This window comes from Myxocyprinus asiaticus, chromosome 31 (genome assembly GCF_019703515.2).
Source record: "Myxocyprinus asiaticus isolate MX2 ecotype Aquarium Trade chromosome 31, UBuf_Myxa_2, whole genome shotgun sequence".
Taxonomy (NCBI): domain Eukaryota; kingdom Metazoa; phylum Chordata; class Actinopteri; order Cypriniformes; family Catostomidae; genus Myxocyprinus; species Myxocyprinus asiaticus.
In genome coordinates this window covers 30,411,282-30,432,262 of record NC_059374.1, presented here as the reverse complement: position 1 = coordinate 30,432,262, position 20,981 = coordinate 30,411,282, and the positions used below count along the sequence as shown (strand labels likewise).

At 35.9% G+C, this 20,981-nt stretch overlaps 1 protein-coding gene across 7 annotated transcripts in view; it reads right to left on the bottom strand.

Annotated features, from left to right (window-relative positions):
* Positions 1–758: 758 nt before the first annotated feature.
* LOC127421756 (glycerophosphodiester phosphodiesterase domain-containing protein 5-like) overlaps positions 759–20,981 on the bottom strand; it is a 79,139-nt gene continuing 58,916 nt past the window's right edge. For 4 of the 7 annotated variants that reach the window (XM_051664855.1, XM_051664856.1, XM_051664857.1 and 1 more), the window contains 10 exons: positions 19,946–20,091; positions 15,766–15,848; positions 14,279–14,429; positions 11,936–12,157; positions 11,476–11,633; positions 9,801–9,948; positions 7,641–7,723; positions 6,086–6,100; positions 5,174–5,286; positions 759–1,279 (listed from right to left, as the gene is read on the bottom strand). In XM_051664855.1, the coding sequence (XP_051520815.1) occupies positions 1,212–1,279; positions 5,174–5,286; positions 6,086–6,100; positions 7,641–7,723; positions 9,801–9,948; positions 11,476–11,633; positions 11,936–12,157; positions 14,279–14,429; positions 15,766–15,848; positions 19,946–20,091 (1,187 nt within the window). In that variant the 3' untranslated portion in view covers positions 759–1,211. Of the gene's footprint in view, positions 1,280–4,692; positions 4,944–5,173; positions 5,287–6,085; positions 6,101–7,640; positions 7,724–9,800; positions 9,949–11,475; positions 11,634–11,935; positions 12,158–14,278; positions 14,430–15,765; positions 15,849–19,945; positions 20,092–20,981 lie in introns of all 7 variants that reach the window. The other 3 variants (XR_007894087.1, XR_007894088.1, XM_051664859.1) reach the window with 3 other exon arrangements.

Sequence of the window (20,981 nt, the reverse complement as noted above, 5' to 3'; positions counted from 1 at the left end):
CAGCCCCCGTCAACTGTGAACAATGTAACGTCTCACATTTACCATATATTAATTCAGGGGTCATGACCTCACCCAACAGGAAGCCCTGTACTAAGTGTTTATAACATAAAATTCTGTTTAATAAAGAAGTGTTGAGAGGAGAGACTAAATTGACAATGTAACAGTTTAAAAATAAATAGAAAAAAAAAAAAGAAATCACAACAATATTGAAACACTTTATTCTTGGACAGTGTTACTTATGAGTAATACTGCACTGCATTGAAACTCCAGTCAGCTTCCTTATAAACAGTGTAAACTACAGAATCTAAGATAACTTATTTTAACAGACCCTTTTTTGATAATTTTCCCCCTTCCATTTCAGCCTAATTTTGAGATTTTGTCAAACATAAGTTCTAATATTACTTGTCCGTAGCAGAATATGTGCCAAAATTCACCATGTTATCTGCAACGGCATCAAAACAAACTGACCAAAATTGTAAGGCTGGGTGATTTCCTCCCGAAACGACAAACAAATGAACCATATGCAAAAATGTATAGGTATACACCAGTATACAGTAAATATCACTGGAAGGATAAAGGCAAGCAATCTATAAACACCTGTTTGTTCTTTCTTTAAAATTCACAACAGTTTGAACAGAAGGCATCATTAGACTGTGAATATCACACCAAATCAAGGTCTAGATCAAATAAAACATTATATATATATATATATATATATATATATATATATATATATATATATATATATATATATATATATATATAGCATAATATATGTTTTACTCAGCATTGGCTGGCTATGGATGATTAGAAAAATTAAAATCCCCAAAAACTGACAGATAAAACCCACTATATTATTACAGGCATGCTTGCAATACGAAGCAAGTAACGGGCATTCCAGCATACTCAAGCATTTAGTGGGGGCAGAGGCCACAGATTTGGTAATAGTCAACAGAAGAACTGCACTTCCTACTCTATAACTGGAAACTTCTCTTCAGTGGCCAGAATTAAGTACAAGCAAATTAACAGCAGAAGAATTTTTTTTTCTGTACATGGGTCCATCATCAACAGTAGACAGAATCGAGTCAGTAGTAAAGAGGATGCATCACAAACTGGTTCAGTATGCAATTGGTTTCTTTCCATAAAATCAAGACACATTTGTCAGCCATTGTGTCTCGTGTATTTTGCTCCTGGGGTTCAATGAGAAAGCCTTAATTGGTGTAGTAGTTAAATCCATTTTCCATATATGGTTCATCACTGCTGACTCCATTGCTCACCTCTGTGAAACAATAGGAAAAAAAAAGGCAATACAAATATAGTTTAACCCTTTAAGCTTGGAAAGTTTTTTTTTTTTTTGTTTTTTTTTTTAAGATTTCGTTTCAGTGGCATGGCCAAAATTAAAGGCTTATAACTCTACAAAAAAATACAAATAAAATAATAATAAAAAAGAAAAATACAACAAATACACACCAAAAAAAAAGGAGCAATTGTTTTGCATCATTTTAAAGAAAACTTGTCAAGTTTTTCAAACTTTTCATTTTTTTAATGATATAGATTATAATAAATTATGAGACTCTCAGCCTAAGAAACTGCTGAATTTTTTTTTTTTTAAATGTTTCTTATTTTTTTATTTGACACTATACTGTGTATCTCAGGGTGTAAATAAGGTAGCTCAGAAAAAGCTTTTGCTCTGCTCCCAATCATGTCACCTGTAACTGAGTACAATTTTGTGTTGATAAGACAAAGCAATCAAAAGTTGTAGCATTACAAAAATAATTTGTCCTAGTGTCCAAAAACATCTCCAAACAAATAAAACATAATAACTGTACATAATAAATAAATACACATGCAAATACAACAATGACTAAACATATGCTCTCTCTCCAAAGCATGCAGGCATAAGTAACGAGATCTCATTCAGTTCTATTCTGTGTCATGTACTTGGCGCCATCTCCTGGTGGTCATATATAACTAGAGTGAACGAACCTCTCTGCCCATATTTGGATGACTTCCACCTCTGGTTGCAGCGATCTGAATCCTAATACGATTGGTTTAGCGTTCCATGATGCTGGGCAACGTACTACATCATTTCCAATGAAGTCATCTGATCCAGGAAAGCTAACGTGTTTTTAGCCAGTTAGCACATTATGTGCTGTATGCACACTGTGCTTTGTGTGGATTATCTAATGATCTATGCATCTGATAACGTTGTGTGTGGGCTCGTTTAAACTGGAATCCCCTCCTCTTAAGTAATGGTATGTGATATATTATGTTCTTTTTATGTTTCATGAAGTTTTAAGTGAAAACTGTTTACATTTAACATGTATGTCAAAGACATGTACTTAGCTATTACTCGCTATATTTTTGTCTGTGTGTACAAAAATAGACTGGTTGTATTCTACTCTTTGAGAGCTTTCCAACGACAAATGACTCATGGCTATTTGATCAGTTTGATGTTTTTACTGATTACAATAATATGTACAATGCAAAATTATTAATAAATTACCAAAATGGAACACTTCTGGTTTGTCTGAAAATTTCAAAGCAGTTGTTCAGTTTTGGTCATAATGCCTACATGCAGTGTAAAGTACAGCTTCTAAGCTTTAAAATCATTGCTGTTTTGTAATGGTCAAGACTGTATTTATTAAAGGTGCAGGTTGTAAGATTCAGAAACCCTTGTTATTAATGACACCTGTGGCCGTTAATGGACTGCATCCAGCTACCTGTTGCTCGTGCTCACGCTCGTGCACACACTCCATAGGGATGCGAGTGAGCAAGCGAGCATCGGCCAAAACAATGACGTAACGTACAAAGAGACTGAACGCGATTCACCGACATCATGCTGACAGATGAGGTAGCATAATTAAAATTACACAGTTATGATTGTTTTACTACAAACTTTGAGACTGTATATTATATATGACTCTCCAGTGCTGGAACAGGGCTAAAACAAAGTGTGGATGTAGGTCTGACTATGCGAGACTGTAGTTTGAAGTAATCACTTTTCTTTGCATGATACTACATTGACTGCATTTATACGATAGCCTGTCAGCATTAGCTAGCTAGCCAGCTTAATCAACAGCTGTTAGCTAAATTTCGTGGATGATGACAGTAGCTGTTTATAAAATAGACTGTACATTATAAATATGTTGACACAATTCAGTATTGATGTGATTCCATCACAACTGTCTTTTTGATATATCGATGCGATATTGTTTTATAATAATAGAATGTATATAATTTCTGTATAACCAAGTTACGTTACACTAATGAATGGGTCTTATTGCATTATCTTGAACATTGTCTAGCATTCATTTAATGTGTTATTTTAGTTTACCTTGCTGATAAATTACAAATTAACATTGATTATGACAGTTACTGTGCAGGCAAGATCAAGTTAGCTAAAATTACACAGATCAATCCTTATGGTACTATATTTCACATGCTTTGCAGTTATGTAAGCTTACCTGTCCAATAAGAATAATGCCAATTCAGGGTCGGTTTTGATCCCCAAAACCGAACGAAGGTCCCCCCAGGAATCAAATGCCCTGCCGATGTTCACTCTAGTTTTCGCTCGACCACGATCACGTTCCCGCTTAGCCAGATGGGATTCAGTAGATAAATGTTTTTTGTTTTTGTTTTTGTTTTTTTGGCTTAATCAGAGTTTGTGTAGGAGTCGGTGTTGTGCTGGGAGCTGGATGTTTGCTGGATTCCATCTCTAAGATAACGTTACCTAGTGTTGCAGACTGTTTGTTGTCACTGTTGAATAGCGGAAGAGAAGCACTGAGGCAAGGCTCTCAGGAGCATGCATAAACGTCACATACTTTGGATATTCCCGGCAAAACCGACCCTCTCCCTTCGCATGAAAATCAGTCTACAGGCTCTAATAGGCAACCTAGGAAGTCCGGGAAGGTCTCATTTTTTAAGTTGCATTACAAGCCGTTCACACATTGGCAAAAAAAGCCAAATATTACATGAACATTTTTACATACTGCACCTTTAATATTTTTATTATAATTTTTCTCTGCGGGCCAATCCGAGCTTAAAGGGTTAAAGGCCACTGATTGATGTTTGCAAGATATCCATTATTACAATGTAAAAAGTAAAAACCAAAGAACTTCAATCATGGTTGAGACATAGTGGCTCTGTTTCAAACCCTAGTGTGCTGCCTACCTAGACAGCATTTTTAGGTGCATTCTTAGGCATAATGGGTGCACTTCCGGACACAAAGGCTTTTCCAAACTGTAAACAGACAATTTTTTCTGCCTTTATATGCTTTTGTATACCTTATATTTTTTATATTTACTTTTTATAAGTATTGTGACAGGCAAAGTTGATGGTGGACCAATAAAACTATATTTTGTTATTTGAAAACATTTCCATCTAATGACAATGAAATTTTAAACCCAATATTTATGTGTTCTATGTTTTTTGTTTTTTTGCTAATTAGTGTAACAGCTCGTTAGCTTGGCAACATGGTCCAGCCAATGTAGAGAGTTCAATTCAGTCACTTATGAGATTCCATATATTAGGATGCTGCCTGAGAAGGTAGCTGCCTATGTTGACAGCAGTCAGTGAGACAGCTCACTTGGGCTTGGAAAAGAGCCACTAATGTAAGAAAGAAGGTAGATATTCAGTTTAAATTCCACAATTCTAAATGATCCGGTCAGTTATAAGCTCTCCCATACTCACCACATGCAGGTCACAGTAACCCTGGTCACTGATGCTACAGCCCTGCATGAGCTATCATTCAAGGTGAGGGATGTCAGTCGAGAATGAATTGATGGATGAATGGATGGAGGAGGAGACGGGATGGTGGTAGACAGTGAGAGACAGGCAGGAGAGGGGAGGGAATGAGACTGAATGGGATGGAGGGATGCGGCCATAGATGGGGTGATAGTAGAAGACTCAAACCCAGGGGGTGAACAGCTACAGTGGCTGACCTTTGAGACAGGGCAAAAAAAACAAAAAAAAAACCACAAAGAGGCATGCAAACGCTGTTGGGACACATGCACACACTTCGAACAGTATTAAACTAAAAACACATTGCATGAGGGCATGCAACACAGGCATACATATATCAAACACACACGTGCATGCACACACACACACACACACAAACACACACACACACACACACACCTCCAGGAGGAGGTTGTTTGGTGGCTCTTACCAGAGAAGATGAGCTTCTCCTTCATGATGTTGACATCTCGGCTGGATCTCCTGACGGCTGCGCTCAGCATGATCTGCTCAGGGTTGTAGCTACGCATCCCACTCATTCTCCACCTGTGATCATATGCACCCAGACACAAACACACAGACCTCAGTGACTATTTCTAAACTGAATTTGCTTTGCTAGTGCTGACTACTTTGCCTACTGTTACCCAGCAATCAAAACCAGCACACAAATCCCAACCGTGTTTTACATATTTGTAACATATACGGTACAGTGTACTTACAAGTATTTATTTTAGTATAATTCATAATTTCAAAATTTAGTATAATTTCAGTATAATTTACTAAACTCTGACTTCAATTTTTATAAGAACCACAAAAGCTTTAAGTCTAAAGTCATAGTAACTAACTATTAAAGTTACAAAATTTACAAAATCTATGTGTGATAATAATAACACAAAAATTTGATAAATCCTAAAAATATTTTGGAGTGCTGTCTATCCAGAACCAGACCCTTTAAACAGGTAGGTAACTAGTAGGAAAGGATTTAATGCAAGAGAAAAATTACAGCCAAATAACATGTCTAAATATCAAAGTGAATGTTGCCCTCTAGAGGATAATGACAAAAAGGGAAGCGTGCTGCCATAGAAAAAACTATACTTCCTGTTGGTAATATTTAATTAAAGCAGTCCCTATTAATTATTTGTTAATTGAAAAGCAGTGATATTAAAGTGAAAATGGTTCCAATTGTGGGCTGTGATTTAGTAAGATGTGTTCGTTATAGCACTGACAACAAAATACAAGTAGAACAAAAACAGATAGACAGATTAAAACGGGGTTATATAGAAAAGAAGGGCAAGAAAGGGAGATACACACTGGCAGCATGGGTCAACAGCATTGACCCAATTACCTGATTATGTGATAGCTGAGAGATGCCAGAATGCAGCAGAGAAGAGGAGAGGGGCATGCACATCAGGCAGAGAGCAAGAGGAAGAGGAGAAGAGGTGGAAGAAAAGCAAAAGAGTAAAAGAAAGGGAGAGAATTAAGAGGTCAGTTCAGAAAAGCAGAAGCAAATGTCACTATGACAAGCGCAGCAAACAGAGCATCCAGAGCCCCAGATAACATTGAGTAATCAATTCACACAAATGCATTTACAAGTGATGCAGATATCATCTCACATATTTAAAATTATAATGTAAAATAACCAGCTGAGTATGCAAAACATTTAATACAACGATGCAGGATGCATTAATGTTTGTAGTTTGAAGTTCAAACAATGAGAATTTCCAATAGGAAATTACATCAGAGAAACAATGAACATATCAACAATCTAAGCAAAGTTCTTCAATGTCTGATACTAGAATTGACAATCTAGAAGCTTTGAAGGTTTTAAGTAACAATCAGTTACAAATGAAAATGCTTAACTTCATTCAAAAAATACATGTATTTGTAATATTTATATGTAAAAGAAATATCTAGATATTCTATAAACTGCAAATTTTTACTGGTTATAATATAAGTGGTATTTAATAGATTTTCATCTAAATATTAACATTCTTTACAAAAAGAGCCACTCTGATATTTCTGAGACTGAATTTTTTGGTGGTATTTACGTTTTTTTTTTCTGGTACAGTCAAGCTTGAATGCTTTGTGAAAAATGATTACCAAGATGATCACAAATGCATAATACTGTGACCGATAATTCAACAGCATCATTTAAAACTACAACTGTATGTACAGTAAATGTGTCAGCAGTGTTTGGTGTTACACAAAGGTCTTTAGGAAAAATGTAATACAAATGCTGTATAATGTGTGCAAAAAGAGTAAATAAAGAAAGAAAGAAAAAGAGGAAATGAAAAAGTAAAAAGAGAGAAAAAGAAATAAATATTAAAAAAGAAACAAGGAAAACAAGAAACAAAGAAAAAGAGAAAGAAAAAGTGGAAAAAAATAAAGAAACAAACACAAAGAAAGAAGAGAAAGAAATAAACAGAGTAAAAGAGAGTAAAAAAACAAAAGAAAGAAAAAGGAAAGAAAGAAAAAAGTAAGAAACAGAAAGAGACAAAAAAGAAAGATTGAAAGAAAGGAGAAAAAGAAAGTAAAAGAGAAAAAATAAAGAAAAAAAGAAAAAAACAGAAACACAAAGAAGAGAAAGAAAAAGTAAAAAGAAAGAAAAAATAGTAAAGAGAGCAAGAAAGAAAACTAAGAGAAAAAAATAGGAAAATAATAAATAAAAACAAAGACAGAAAGAGAAAGAGAAAAGGAAAGAAAGAAAGAGAAAAAAGGAAACAAAAAAATAAAGATTGAAAGAAATGAAAAAAGGGAAGAGTAAAAGAGAAAGAATGAGGAAAAAATAAAAAACAAAGAAAGAGGCATAGAAAAAAAGAGAAAAAGAAAAAAGACAGAGAGAATGGAAGAGAAAAAGAAAACAAACAAAGAAAGGCCATAAGTCATAGATCTACACTTACTTCTGGAATATAAATATTCCCAGTACTACAGCAAAAGAGATGAGATCAGTGGAGATCCATATCAAACTGTATTCATCTGGACTCTGGAGGGACACAAAAGCTGATGAGGCAGAGACACCACTAGATAGCGCTATGTGCCTAGAGAATGGATATTAAAACCAAGTAAAATATGCTCTGTATATTTTTAAATATACAGGTGCATCTCAATAAATTAGAATGTTGAGGAAAAGTTCATTTATTTCAGTAATTCAACTCAAATTGTGAAACTCGTGTATTAAATAAATTCAATGCACACAGACTGAAGTAGTTTAAGTCTTTGGTTCTTTTAATTGTGATGATTTTGGCTCACATTTAACAAAAACCCACCAATTCACTATCTCAAAAAATTAGAATATGGTGACATGCCAATCAGCTAATCAACTCAAAACACCTGCAAAGGTTTCCTGAGCCTTCAAAATGGTCTTTCAGTTTGGTTCACTAGGCTACACAATCTGCTGATCTGACAGTTGTCCAAAAGACAATCATTGACACCCTTCACAAGGAGGGTAAGCCACAAACATTCATTGCCAAAGAAGCTGGCTGTTCACAGAGTGCTGTATCCAAGCATGTTAACAGAAAGTTGAGTGGAAGGGAAAAGTGTGGAAGAAAAAGATGCACAACCAACTGAGAGATTGTCAAGCAAAATCGATTCAAGAATTTGGGTGAACTTCACAAGGAATGGACTGAGGCTGGGGTCAAGGCATCAAGAGCCACCACACACAGACGTGTCAAGGAATTTGGCTACAGTTGTCGTATTCCTCTTGTGAAGCCACTCCTGAACCACAGACAACATCAGAAGCGTCTTACCTGGGCTAAGGAGAAGAAGAACTGGACTGTTGCCCAGTGGTCCAAAGTCCTCTTTTCAGATGAGAGCAAGTTTTGTATTTCATTTGGAAACCAAGGTCCTAGAGTCTGGAGGAAGGGTGGAGAAGCTCATAGCCCAAGTTGCTTGAAGTCCAGTGTTAAGTTTCCACAGTCTGTGATGATTTGGGGTGCAATGTCATCTGCTGGTGTTGGTCCATTGTGTTTTTTGAAAACCAAAGTCACTGCACACATTTACCAAGAAATTTTGGAGCACTTCATGCTTCCTTCTGCTGACCAGCTTTTTAAAGATGCTGATTTCATTTTCCAGCAGGATTTGGCACCTGCCCACACTGCCAAAAGCACCAAAAGTTGGTTAAATGACCATGGTGTTGGTGTGATTGACTGGCCAGCAAACTCACCAGACCTGAACCCCATAGAGAATCTATGGGGTATTGTCAAGAGGAAAATGAGAAACAAGAGACCAAAAAATGCAGATGAGCTGAAGGCCACTGTCAAAGAAACCTGGGCTTCCATACCACCTCAGCAGTGCCACAAACTGATCATCTCCATGCCACGCCGAATTGAGGCAGTAATTAAAGCAAAAGGAGCCCCTACCAAGTATTGAGTACATATACAGTAAATGAACATACTTTCCAGAAGGCCAACAATTCACTAAAAATGTTTTTTTTTATTGGTCTTATGATGTATTCTAATTTTTCGAGATAGTGAATTGGTGGGTTTTTGTTAAATGTGAGCCAAAATCATCACAATTAAAAGAACCAAAGACTTAAACTACTTCAGTCTGTGTGCATTTAATTTATTTAATACACGAGTTTCACAATTTGAGTTGAATTACTGAAATAAATGAACTTTTCCACGACATTCTAATTTATCGAGATGCACCTGTATATAAAAAATAGAAATGTCCATGACTTTTTAAGATTTTATTAATTTACATGACATCTGCAGGCCTGGAAATGACACTTAATATTCCCTGATATTTCCAGGTTTTCCATAACAATGGGGGCCCTGTATATTGCATGGTGTAATATAATATTATCAATAGATATCATTTATGAAGTGGCTTCAACTCAAGTGAAGAAGTTATTTTTCCCTAATGTGTTTAACAGATTTATGTAATGCTTCAAAAAGCAATTAAGTATACATTCAATAAAGCAGTATGCCACTTATTTTGAAAGGTCAATGTAGCAGATGTAATGCAATAGATATCTTGGCAAAGTCAAATGACGGCTTGGTGCCATTGGCCACTATTGCAACTGTCTAATGAAGTAGCTGCAAACAGAGGAGGGCTCGTACCATGAGCCAGAGTGGCGAATGCAACTTCCTCAACAACTGCGGGGCCTCAGAAGACACAGACGGCACCCCACTGCACCACAGCAGAGAATACAGCCATGGCTCGTTCACCATATACATAGTCACACTGATGTTGTTTTCATTATACAGCCTATTAAAATAAACACACAGAGATTGATCAACGCATTTTACAAACTTGACTGGGGACTAAAGACCAGTTTCTACTTTTAGCTCCACTTTTTAGTTGCTGTTATGGCTTTTTTATGTTCCACATTTTTAGAGACACAAAAAGTTTGAAACCATATAGAATGCCAGCTCTAGACCCAAGTTTAAATCTCATTGGTTGGTCAATTTCTTTCTACTTTTATTTATTTATTTATTTATTTTATTTTACATTTTATGCATTTAGCAGATGCTTTAACCCAAAGTGACTTAAAGTGCATTTGCGATATACTCAGGGTTGGGGAGTAACGGAATACATGTAACAGGATTACGTATTTAAAATACAAAATATAAGTAACTGTATTCCACTACAATTACAATTTAAATCATTGGTAATTAGAATACAGTTACATTAAAAAGTATTTTGATTACTGAAGAGATTACTTTGCATTTTATTGTCATTTAATATTTAGTCCTTTCAGATGGAAAACATTTATCCATATAAATGATGCGATCAAAAGTGTATTTGAACAGCGGTGAAACACTTTCTTATGATGTGTTACATTCATACGAGCAGACAGAGAAGTAAGTTTGAAGTAAGTTTGGAGCAGAAGAAATAGAAATAAACCTTGTGTAAATTGTCAGCTTTACGCTAAGCTAAAATGCTATTTCTAGCCATTTTTCATGCACATGTTACCAAGCATGATCATATTTTTTTTATCAAGAAAATTCATGTTAGATCATAATTTTTTTTTCCTAGTAAGATCTTTGATATTAGGGTAAAAATCGTATTCTTGATCATATTTTTTTTTATTGTTTTCCTGTAAAAATTTCTTAAAATCCTTAAAACAACATCAATTTGATTGATCTTGTTTTAGAAACAACACTGCATAAGATATTTACGTTTTTCAGAGAATGTATTTTTAACGTGTATTTTGTCTTAAATGTACTGGCAGAGTTTTTATAGTCAAAACAAATGAAAAAAATCTACCAGTGCTGAAGAAGTAATCCAAAGTATTTAGAATACATTACTGACCTTGTGTAATCTAATTAAATACATTACAAATTACATTTTACAGCATGTATTCTGTAATCTGTAGTGGAATACACTTCAAAAGCAACCCTCCCAACCCTGGATATAATTTGATTTTATCAGTCCCTGTGTTCCCTGAAAAACAAACCTATTTACTTGCCGTCACTAGTGCCATGCCCTGCCAGTTACAGGAAAAAATTAAAGATTATCATTATTAAAAAAAAAGAAAAAAACACTGAAAACTCCCTGACCTACTCACTGGGGAAATAATAATAATTAAAAAAAAACACACTGGAAATTGTCTCACTGCATATTGGGATGGATTGATTTGTTTTAAAATATTGCCATGCTGAAATTCTGCACTAAATGTAAATAGGCCTAAACAAGTTTTTGTGATGCTGTAGCTATTGTTTCTAAACTGTGCTCTAGCAGTGCATATACTGTTATTGAGTCCAGGTGTCTGCAAGTAGGACAGTAGCCTACCGGACGTCCTGCGCAGATGCCTGATTATAGCGCAGCAGGACTCTGCTGATGCCTTTATGATGAAGAGTGTCCAGGGGAAGCTTCTGTACAGACGTCTGCTGTAAACCAGGAGCCACTTGCTTCACAATTTCCCTGTCACTGTCTGCAGTCCACATCACCTACACAAACTGAATGTTACTCAAAGACACTGCCATGCTCAGGAGCTTACGGGTCCCAGTATATTTTGCCGGGCTCCAGTTAGAGTGCACACCCTGGAATGCCTGTAGTTATACCACTGGCTATGCTGGCATAGAAAAGGTCTATATAGTGTGTGTTAATGTTACTCACAGAAAGTGGGTGCTACTATACAACACCATTTACTAATGAACAGATTTTAAATTGTATCTCTAATACTGTACTTCCTTCAACCCCAGGCAAAGGACAATGAGATATCTAGTAGCACATTAAGATCAACACTAACCTGCCGCTGTGGTATGCCTGACCTCAGAACAGTGTCCAGGGTGAGGTTGACCCAGTCAAGGTGGTGTGGGTGACCGGCTGGCGGTCTGCGCATTCTGAACACAGCCGAGCTCTTGGACCGAGATGCTAGTTTCAGCATCTGTTCCAGGCTGCACACTGTCTGGTTCCCCACCAACCAGCGCTCTGACATCGACATGTACTGCACCGTGCAGAATGGATCATCCTGCATTTATTGAAGTCAGTTAGTCCAGTAAGTCAATAGTTCTAAATGAAGAAAATATATGTTGATTTTCAAATACACAAGTACTTGGGTCTGCAGTGTAATCTGAACTGCCAGCAGATGAGGACAATTTTTGGAGGGTTTAAAAAGCAGAAATGTGAAGCTTATTTTATAAAAGCACTTACATAAATTCTTCTGTTAAAACTCATGTATTTTTTGAGCTGTAAATTTGTTTAAATCATCATTTTTACAGTCATTTTGGGTATTAGGGTTTGTTGACATTACATAGTCATGGCAATGCAGTTGTAAAATTGGCTGAACTTTACACAGAAAAGGTTAGTAAGTGATTTTATCACACTAAAATCATGTTAACGCATATTGTTTGTGTCTTGTGACTATACTTTTGAAATAGTGAGTATTTTTATGTTTATTGATTGGCCTCATTCACGTCCATTGTAAGTGCCTCACTGGAACCCAGATTTGTGCTTTTTTTAAAGAAAAGGAGGGATGAGTCTAAATGAATTTTTTGTGGTAATCAATATTATGCCACAAATGCTGTCAATTGAGTTTAAATTTGAACCCAGAATATTCCTTTAAGATCAATATGTTAGGTTCTAAAGACGACATGAAACTAGATTAATAAAGTATTTAAGATTTTAACAATATTAGCATGAGACAATTTAGGGTGGGACTTGAATTAACTAACTGGATTTTAATGGGTAAAAAAAAAAAAAAAAAAAAAAAAAAAATGGCAAAAAGCACACTTCTGGAATAAAAGGAATATAAGGAAATGAGACTTAACCATTTGGATTTTATTGGGTGAAATCATGGTATGCTATGATATTATTGGTTACAATTATTTTTCCCCGCCTTATAGATTGGAAATGTCAGTAGAAAAAAATTATAATTCCAAAGACGGGGATTATATTAGTTATTATATTTTGATTAGGGCTGCCAATAAATTCAAAATTGTAATCAAATTAATTACATCATATGCCGATTAATTAATCACAATTAATCGCATTAATCAATATTTGCTGGGAAAGGCCCCATATTCAATGTATAATGATTAAATTATTATAAATGATTATAAATATAAAATATAATAAATATAAATCAGATCATATAAATATGCACTACATTATTGTGGAATACATTGGCCTGGAGTGCACAGCAATCCATTTTACGTTTTTAGGACACGGTGTCAAGTTAACGTAATTTGAAAGTTGCGCTCCATTCAGCTGTGTTCGAAAGCAAGAAAACATCCTCATCTTGTGTTGTCTGCTGTGGTTCGCTGTCTGTACAGCTGCGCATTGCCTGTAGAGCTAGAGTTGTGCTTACTAATCCCTGCTGACTGACAAAGGTAAAAACATGAAGGTGGTACTTCAAGCTTGAATGCTAGAAAAATTCATTTTTGAGGTTTGAGGAATGATTTATTGCTTACATTTTTTGAAGCATTTATTTTTTATATAATTAATTGCACTGAATTAATGTGTTAAATTGACAGCCCTAATTTTAATAAAATATTATGAGAAAAAAAAAATGTTTTCTTTAAGAATAATATGAACTGATTATGCACAATGTCGAAGTGCCTTACATTGGCTAACACTAACACCTAGTGGCTTAGATTCTGCATCATTCAAACACAGTAGTTTCAGTTACCAATGCCATTGCAGAAATACACTATATATAGTAAACCAGAATTACTTTAATCCATGAACAAAAGTGTCCAATAACAGCGCAGTTACTGAGATTAAGTGAGTAGTATGCAGCTGTTCATGTGATGCTAACTTAGCTGCCCCCATGAGGCACCCCTGCCACATGTAGAATAAAATAGGTTACTGATATGACCGAACTCTTCATCTCACATGAGTGGTCATGATTTTATACATACTGTATGCTTTACAATTACTATTCATTTCTTTATAAGTAAAACATTTTAAATGAGGCAAAAATTACTGAGTGAACCTTTAATAAAGTTGCAATTCTGAATTTACAGTTTGTTATCTTTAAAATCCAATCACAACTCCTCTGCATTAAGTTATCATGAAAATGTACTATGAGCAATATGTTACATATTCATTCAGCTTTATGGACATTGTTTGGAACCAAAACTTCCTGCACCTTAAGAAACCATTGCCCAGTGTTAAGCGAGCGCAGATCAGTCCAATTGAAGAGGGAGGCATCGTCATACTGTCTCTCTGGAAACATTTTCTTCACATCTGTGGTTCTTCTTAACGTCCGGTCTTTCATGAGGAAGGGCACACCATCTAGACTGCAACCAGAGTTACACAGCGGTGTATATGATTAGACAGCACTTAGATTGCAAGGGAGAAAGCTCTTCCATTAGAGCTCCATCTGCCAGTGCTGTAGAGTAATACCCAATGATACAAGACAGAAGCAGCCCTGCATGCTGATTGTCAGAAAAATGTCAGAATGCACTTACTACAATAGTGCGATTGTTCCGCAACAGAATTAATATTATAGCAATCCATTATTTTTAATATAGCAGATGCTTTTTTTTAATCCAGAGCATAATGGTGGTAACTCATAAACCCCCCTTTCTAGGAATTGAACCATTGGGTTACCAACCATATTTAATCACTAAGCCATATCAACCCATTTCATTTTAATATAATTTTATACCAGTCCCACCTGTGAAAAAAAGGCAAGATATTTATCAACACCAGATGCTCTTAACCTAGACAATTTGCAGCCTGCACAAGCAACCATAAAAGCTTTAAGGGCCCACAACAAGAATTAATTTTAATTTCAACTTATTTGAATAGTGCTTTTCACAACAGTAGCTTTAGAAACTTTTCTTAATTGACTTTGGGTTTCAACTACAGTACATTAAATGTTACACAATGATCAAGATGGATAATATAATCAAGAGAAAAAAGACATTAAACTGAACTGTGTATTTTTTTTCTGTTATCCTCTTTTTTTTATGTGCAAATACAACTACAAGTAAGCCATTTGTAAGTCGATTCCTCTGAAAGGCGTTTACTTTCCTCTGTGGCGCTATCAAAACATTTGTTTGTTTGAGCATGCCGACCAACCAGACAGCAATACTGGCTCAACCATTAGTGTGAGTTTCTGACCAATAGAAGACCGGAGGGTGTTTTGCGAAACCTATTTGAAGGATCCATTTGGTGACACTTAGAAATAACACACTTCATAAATTTACATGTAATGTGTACATAAGAACTGAGAAAGAAGAGTCTAAGAAAACAGATCTAAAATCTAAAACCCTGAGTGGTGATTGCATTTAACTAAGATAAATTACAAACAACATATTTCTGCTCCACTATCTAAGGATACCTGACCTGTTAAGCAGGCAGGTAGATTATAGCTTAAGGGGGCTTATATAAAGTCTTCCTGTCAGTCGCAGTGTTCAATTACTATGCACGCTGGTGGGCTCTGTGATGTCACAGCAACCTCTCATTACCGCAGTCTCATACTGTTAAACAAATGCTCACACTTTGAGAGATACACTGTAGCCTTGTGCCTTTAGATCAGACACACACACACACACACAGGGCTCTGTATACTCCATTGACTGAACTATACAGAGAAGGAGTACCAGACAGAATAAAATGAATGAATACCTGATGGCCACATCCACCTCCAACCCACTGACATTCCTCTGCAGAGCTCTGTGGAAGGAAAGTAGAGTGTTCTCTGGAGCCAGCTGAACGAGACAGAAAGAGAGATAGAAGGAAAGTACATGAACTAGATTGTGACCAAATAGCCAAAACATCAAGCACTGAGAGTAAACAGGGTGAATCTCATTAAACTGGTCATGAGCATATTTTATTGCAAAACCATAAGATAGATTAAAAAAAGAAAAAAAAAAGATTTTTTTTTTTTTTAAATCATTTTCCTATACTGCAAAAAAAGGGTTTATACACTGGTAGTATTTGTTGTGCTGCCTTTAATTGTTGCTGATTTAAATACAAAAAATCATTTTATTATAGTATTTTTTTGGTAACATTTTACAATAAGGTTGTATAATGTACATTAACATTAATTTATTAGGTATCATGAACTAACAACAATATATTTTATATTTTTTTATATTTTTATAAATATTCTACTGTTCATTGTTTGTTCATGTTATTTCATAATGCATTAATTACTGTTAAAATATGTGTAACAGACTCCGAAAAAACTGAGTTTTAGATCTATGTGTGGTTTATTAGTAAAAGTGCAAATCATAAACAGATAGGCAGGGTAAATCTGCAGCGATGGAATAGCGTAGACAAATTAGAGTTGTGGTCATAAACAGGTGAGGTTCAGGGCAGGCAGAAAACAATCAAAGTTGAAATCCAGGTAAACAGACGTAATCAAAGTCAGGCAGCAGAGAATCAAACGGTGGGTAAACAGGCAGGAGTCAAAAACAGACAGGCAGTAACAACAGTATAAACGCTCAGAAATGTCAGCTAGGCAAAACAAGACTTCGCAAAGAGTTGAGTTAGTGCAGTGCTTAAACAGTTATCGGAACTGGGAACAGGTGTGGGAGTAATCAGTCCGGGTAGGCATGCTGGGAAGTGTAGTTCCTGAAGCTCTCAAAACTCGGGTGAGAGAGACCTCTGGTGGTGAGTGGAGGAAGTCCTTGAGTTCGTGATAATATGTTTATATATTTTAATTTATATGTAGTAACTAGTGGTCGACCAATTCGATACATCACCGAGGCAGATAAATTGGCTGATATTTGAAATTGTTTTAATTATCAGCAGATACATTTTCCTGTTTGGCTGATTTTTTTCTTAGGACCGCGAGGGCGCTGTGAATCGCCTGCTTGAATGTGAAGCGTCTAAAACATGTAAACGACCAATCACAGTTTTTTTTTGTTACGTGCCATTGTGTTACTACAATAATAGATCGGTGTGCAACAACTCCTCATTTAAACGGTCCACATATCAGAGCGCTAGACGTGTTTGAACTCATAATGTTAAAGTGCTCGCGTTTCACACTCATTCTCTCTCCTCAACACTCACTCACTCTCACTCTTCCCTGTAACTTTTAACTGTCTTGTCTAATTATTAAAAGGCAAATATCAATGAAACTAATATCATACACTGTCTGCAAATATGCAGATATCTCTTTTAAATGGATGTAATAAACAAACCTCACAAAACTTTAGGAAACCCATGAAGTATTTCTTCCTCTAAAGCATGTTTTCTGTCAGCCACTCCTCAGCAATTCTCTGTAACTTAACTTTCTTGTCTAATGCTAAAAAGGCAAATATCATACTTTTATCATATACCCTCTGCAAATATGCAGATGTCTTGTTTAAACAGATGTAATTCATGAACCTCACGAAAATCAATCTGTTTCTTCCCATCGAATGCTCTTCTAATATCTTCCTCTGAAGCGCGTATTCTAGTATGAGCCAGAATCAAAACTTCAGGATCAGGATCAAAAGTTCCTCTAATTTACAAATCATGACGATCAGTTTGTAACAACCCATGCAGGTGATTCAGCCCATTTAAACTGTCAGGAGATTTCTGCTCACGCTGGATCCACACGAGCATGCAAGTACGACCTTAAAGTAAAAGCGCATCACGTGCGCTAGGAGTAAATGTCATATTCACTATGCGCTGTATGTACAATGATTTTGATTCAGCCTTTTGTGAGAAAATGCTATTACTAATGCTCACATGCCATCCATGGTTGCTGGTGTGTACTGTTATATCCTTCTTCCTAATACATTATCAGTTTCTTCATGTGCAAATAAATTACTAAAAGTTGATGACTAAACAGAAATCAGAAGAGACTGCTATCTACCGTTTAAAATACAATCTTATTAAAAGATTCTTTTATTTTTATTTTTTATAAAGTTTTGTGTAAAATTGAGTAAATATAGTGCTAAATAAGCAATTTTATGTTTATGTTATACTATATTAAATTGTGCGGTATATCTGCATTTTATCAGCCAAACTGCTCTCTGGATATCGGCATCGGCCATTAAAAATATTTATTCAATGTTACTTCATTCTATTACATTAATATTAATGTATACCTCCTTATTGTAAATGATTACCAATATTTTTAATGTAATACAGTAAAAAAAATTACTGCATTACAATAATGAAAATCTACTGGGAATCACCACTGTGAATAAAGGAAATTAAGACATCTAAAAAGACATCAAAAGTAAAATCATAATGGTCCTAAAGCAGGTTTCATTTTCATTATGAAAATTTAGTTATTTTATTTTCATTTTAGGGTGAAATGTGACCTGGACATGTTTTTGTGGGATTCACCTTACAAGATACAGGAAAAAAGGTGGAAATGGTAGAGTAAGATACAAAAATGATTTAGAGGTGCAAAGACAGAGATAATACATTGTTGCACCAATGAGAGGATCAACATGGAACCAGGCTGTGAGACCCTTCTCGCTCTGGATATTAGCAGTAGCTAAACTCTTCCATGCTATTTGGGTATAGATCAATAACTCTTCTCATAGAGGGTTCACTGAGTACTTGAGGGCCAGACAGATGCTCAGTCTACACAGCTCCTCTGTGGTTCATGCTTATGCAATGACATGAAAGCAGCAACATAATATCATCTACACACATCAGATGTAGATGTACTAGTATGTTTGACATTGATGCAGAATGAGGGTGAGAAGCTTCCTCTGAAGCATAAGAGAATAAGGAGAGAAATACAATAAGGTTCAAGTGAACCTGTATGCTATGTGTCTTTTGAGAGCACTTATGTTATGACCCTACTATTTGTGCCTTGGCTTTTAAAGTCATGGTGGTCAATACTACACCTACATTCTCCAGCCAGCAACTGTGGTGTTGTGAAGGCGTTTTCAACCCAAGTTTGGGTGTTTACTGCTGTAGCTAGGAGTGGTGTTCTCTCAGCGGACAATTATGCTCTTCCAAAAAAAGACGGATGATTACACATCGTTAACTAAATGCCGAGCTGACATTTTACATAACACTGGGCAAAACTGTACAGAAACTAGTCAGCCACCAGTGCTGTGATACTGCTGAAGGAACAGTTCACCCAGAAATTAAATTCTATAATTATTTCCTCCCCTAATGTAATGCTCAAACAGAATTACTTATTCACTTGGAATGTAGCGCAAGTCATATGGACTACTTTTGTGGTGCTTTTGCACCATTTTTGAAGCTTGAAAACTTCAGTCTCCAGTTATTGTAACTGCATCGAAAAGAGTGACCAGCAGTCTTTGGAATTTTTCCTTTTGTGTTTCACATAAAGTCAGTCATAGGTTTGGAATGACATGAGGGTGAGTAAATTATGACAGAATGTTTATATTTGGGTGAACTATCCCTTTAATGTTCCCTTTCATTAATTGTTTTTTGACTACAAAATGTAGAAGTATGTTTGCAGATTTGTGTGCCATTGCAAAACAGTAACAACAACATGTACGTAAAACCCAAAGCATATATGCTAAATTAGAACTAAATGATTCTAATGATACGAGTATATATTTAAAAAAACATTCATAACCAGCAAACCTTGAGAGACGCCTACACAGAGAATCTCAATGGCTCTTTCCAGAATTATTTTTAGCAATGAGGATCAAGGGAAAGAAATATGAGAAAGATAAACGGATGAAGAGAAAGAGAAAGAGAGAGAGAGAGAGAGAGAGAGAGAGAGAGAGAGAGAGAGAGAGAGGGTGATATGCCAAGACACAGGGAAGAGATAGAGGAAGAGAGAGAGAGAGAGAGAGAGAGAGAGAGGGAGAAGACTGCCTCCAGTAATGTATGATGCAGCCTGAGAGACAGGAAGCTTATTGTGGCAGCTCACCATTGGAGCTCCTTGATGACCAATGATGGTAGGGGCCGCTTTGAGTCTCCCACGCTCCATGATGCATGGGGAGGTGATTGACAGCGGAATGAAGTAGAGTGTGAGGAGAACACTCAGGTAGATGAGGAGCACCATCACCTGGAACCCTAGGAGAACCAACATTTTGGACTTAGCATAGTCTGATTTAAAGGGATAGTTGACCCAAAAAAGAAAAATCTGTCACCATTTAATCACCCTCATGTCATTCCTAACCTGTATGACTTTCTTCTGTTAAACTCAAAAGGACATGTTAGCCTCAGTCACCATTCATTATTTTTTTTCCCATACAATGAAAGTGAATGGTGACTGAAGCGGTTTGTCCCTAACATTCTGCCTAACACCATCTTTTGTGTTCCATGGAAGAAAGTCAGTCATGGATTTGGAACAATATGAGTGTGAGTAAATGATACAGAATTTTAATTTTTGGCTGAACTATCCCATTAAGAACTAAGACACAGATAAATGCTAAATAGCATTTGTGTGGGGATCAATTCTTTCACAGTAGCCAATTGGCTGACCTGCGTTTTTCCAAGATGAAACATCTAAAATTAAACTTTATTCTCTAAAGGAGAATGACAGGTTTCTTGGGCCCTATCACTTCTAGAAAACTTAGAGAACTCTAGAGATCACCAAGACAAAATTTGAACTATGAAAGGCAGCGTCATCCAGTGCATTCTTGATGAATTTCTTATCTTCAATTTATTTGAAATAAAACTTTTGAATAACTAAATACTAAGCCAGTTAAAGGTGCTGTTAGAGATTTTTTCATGGAAAGGTATGCAAAAAAATAAATAAAAAAAATGGCATACTCCCTAAAAGATATCACTGACATACACTGATGAGCCAAAACATGCCTAATATGCTGTTGGTCCTCCATGTGCCACCAAAACAGTGCCGACCCACCGAGGCATGGACTCTACAAGACCCCTGAAGGTGTCCTGTGGTATCTGGCACTAAGACATTAGCAGCAGATCCTTCATGTCTTCTAAGTTGCAAG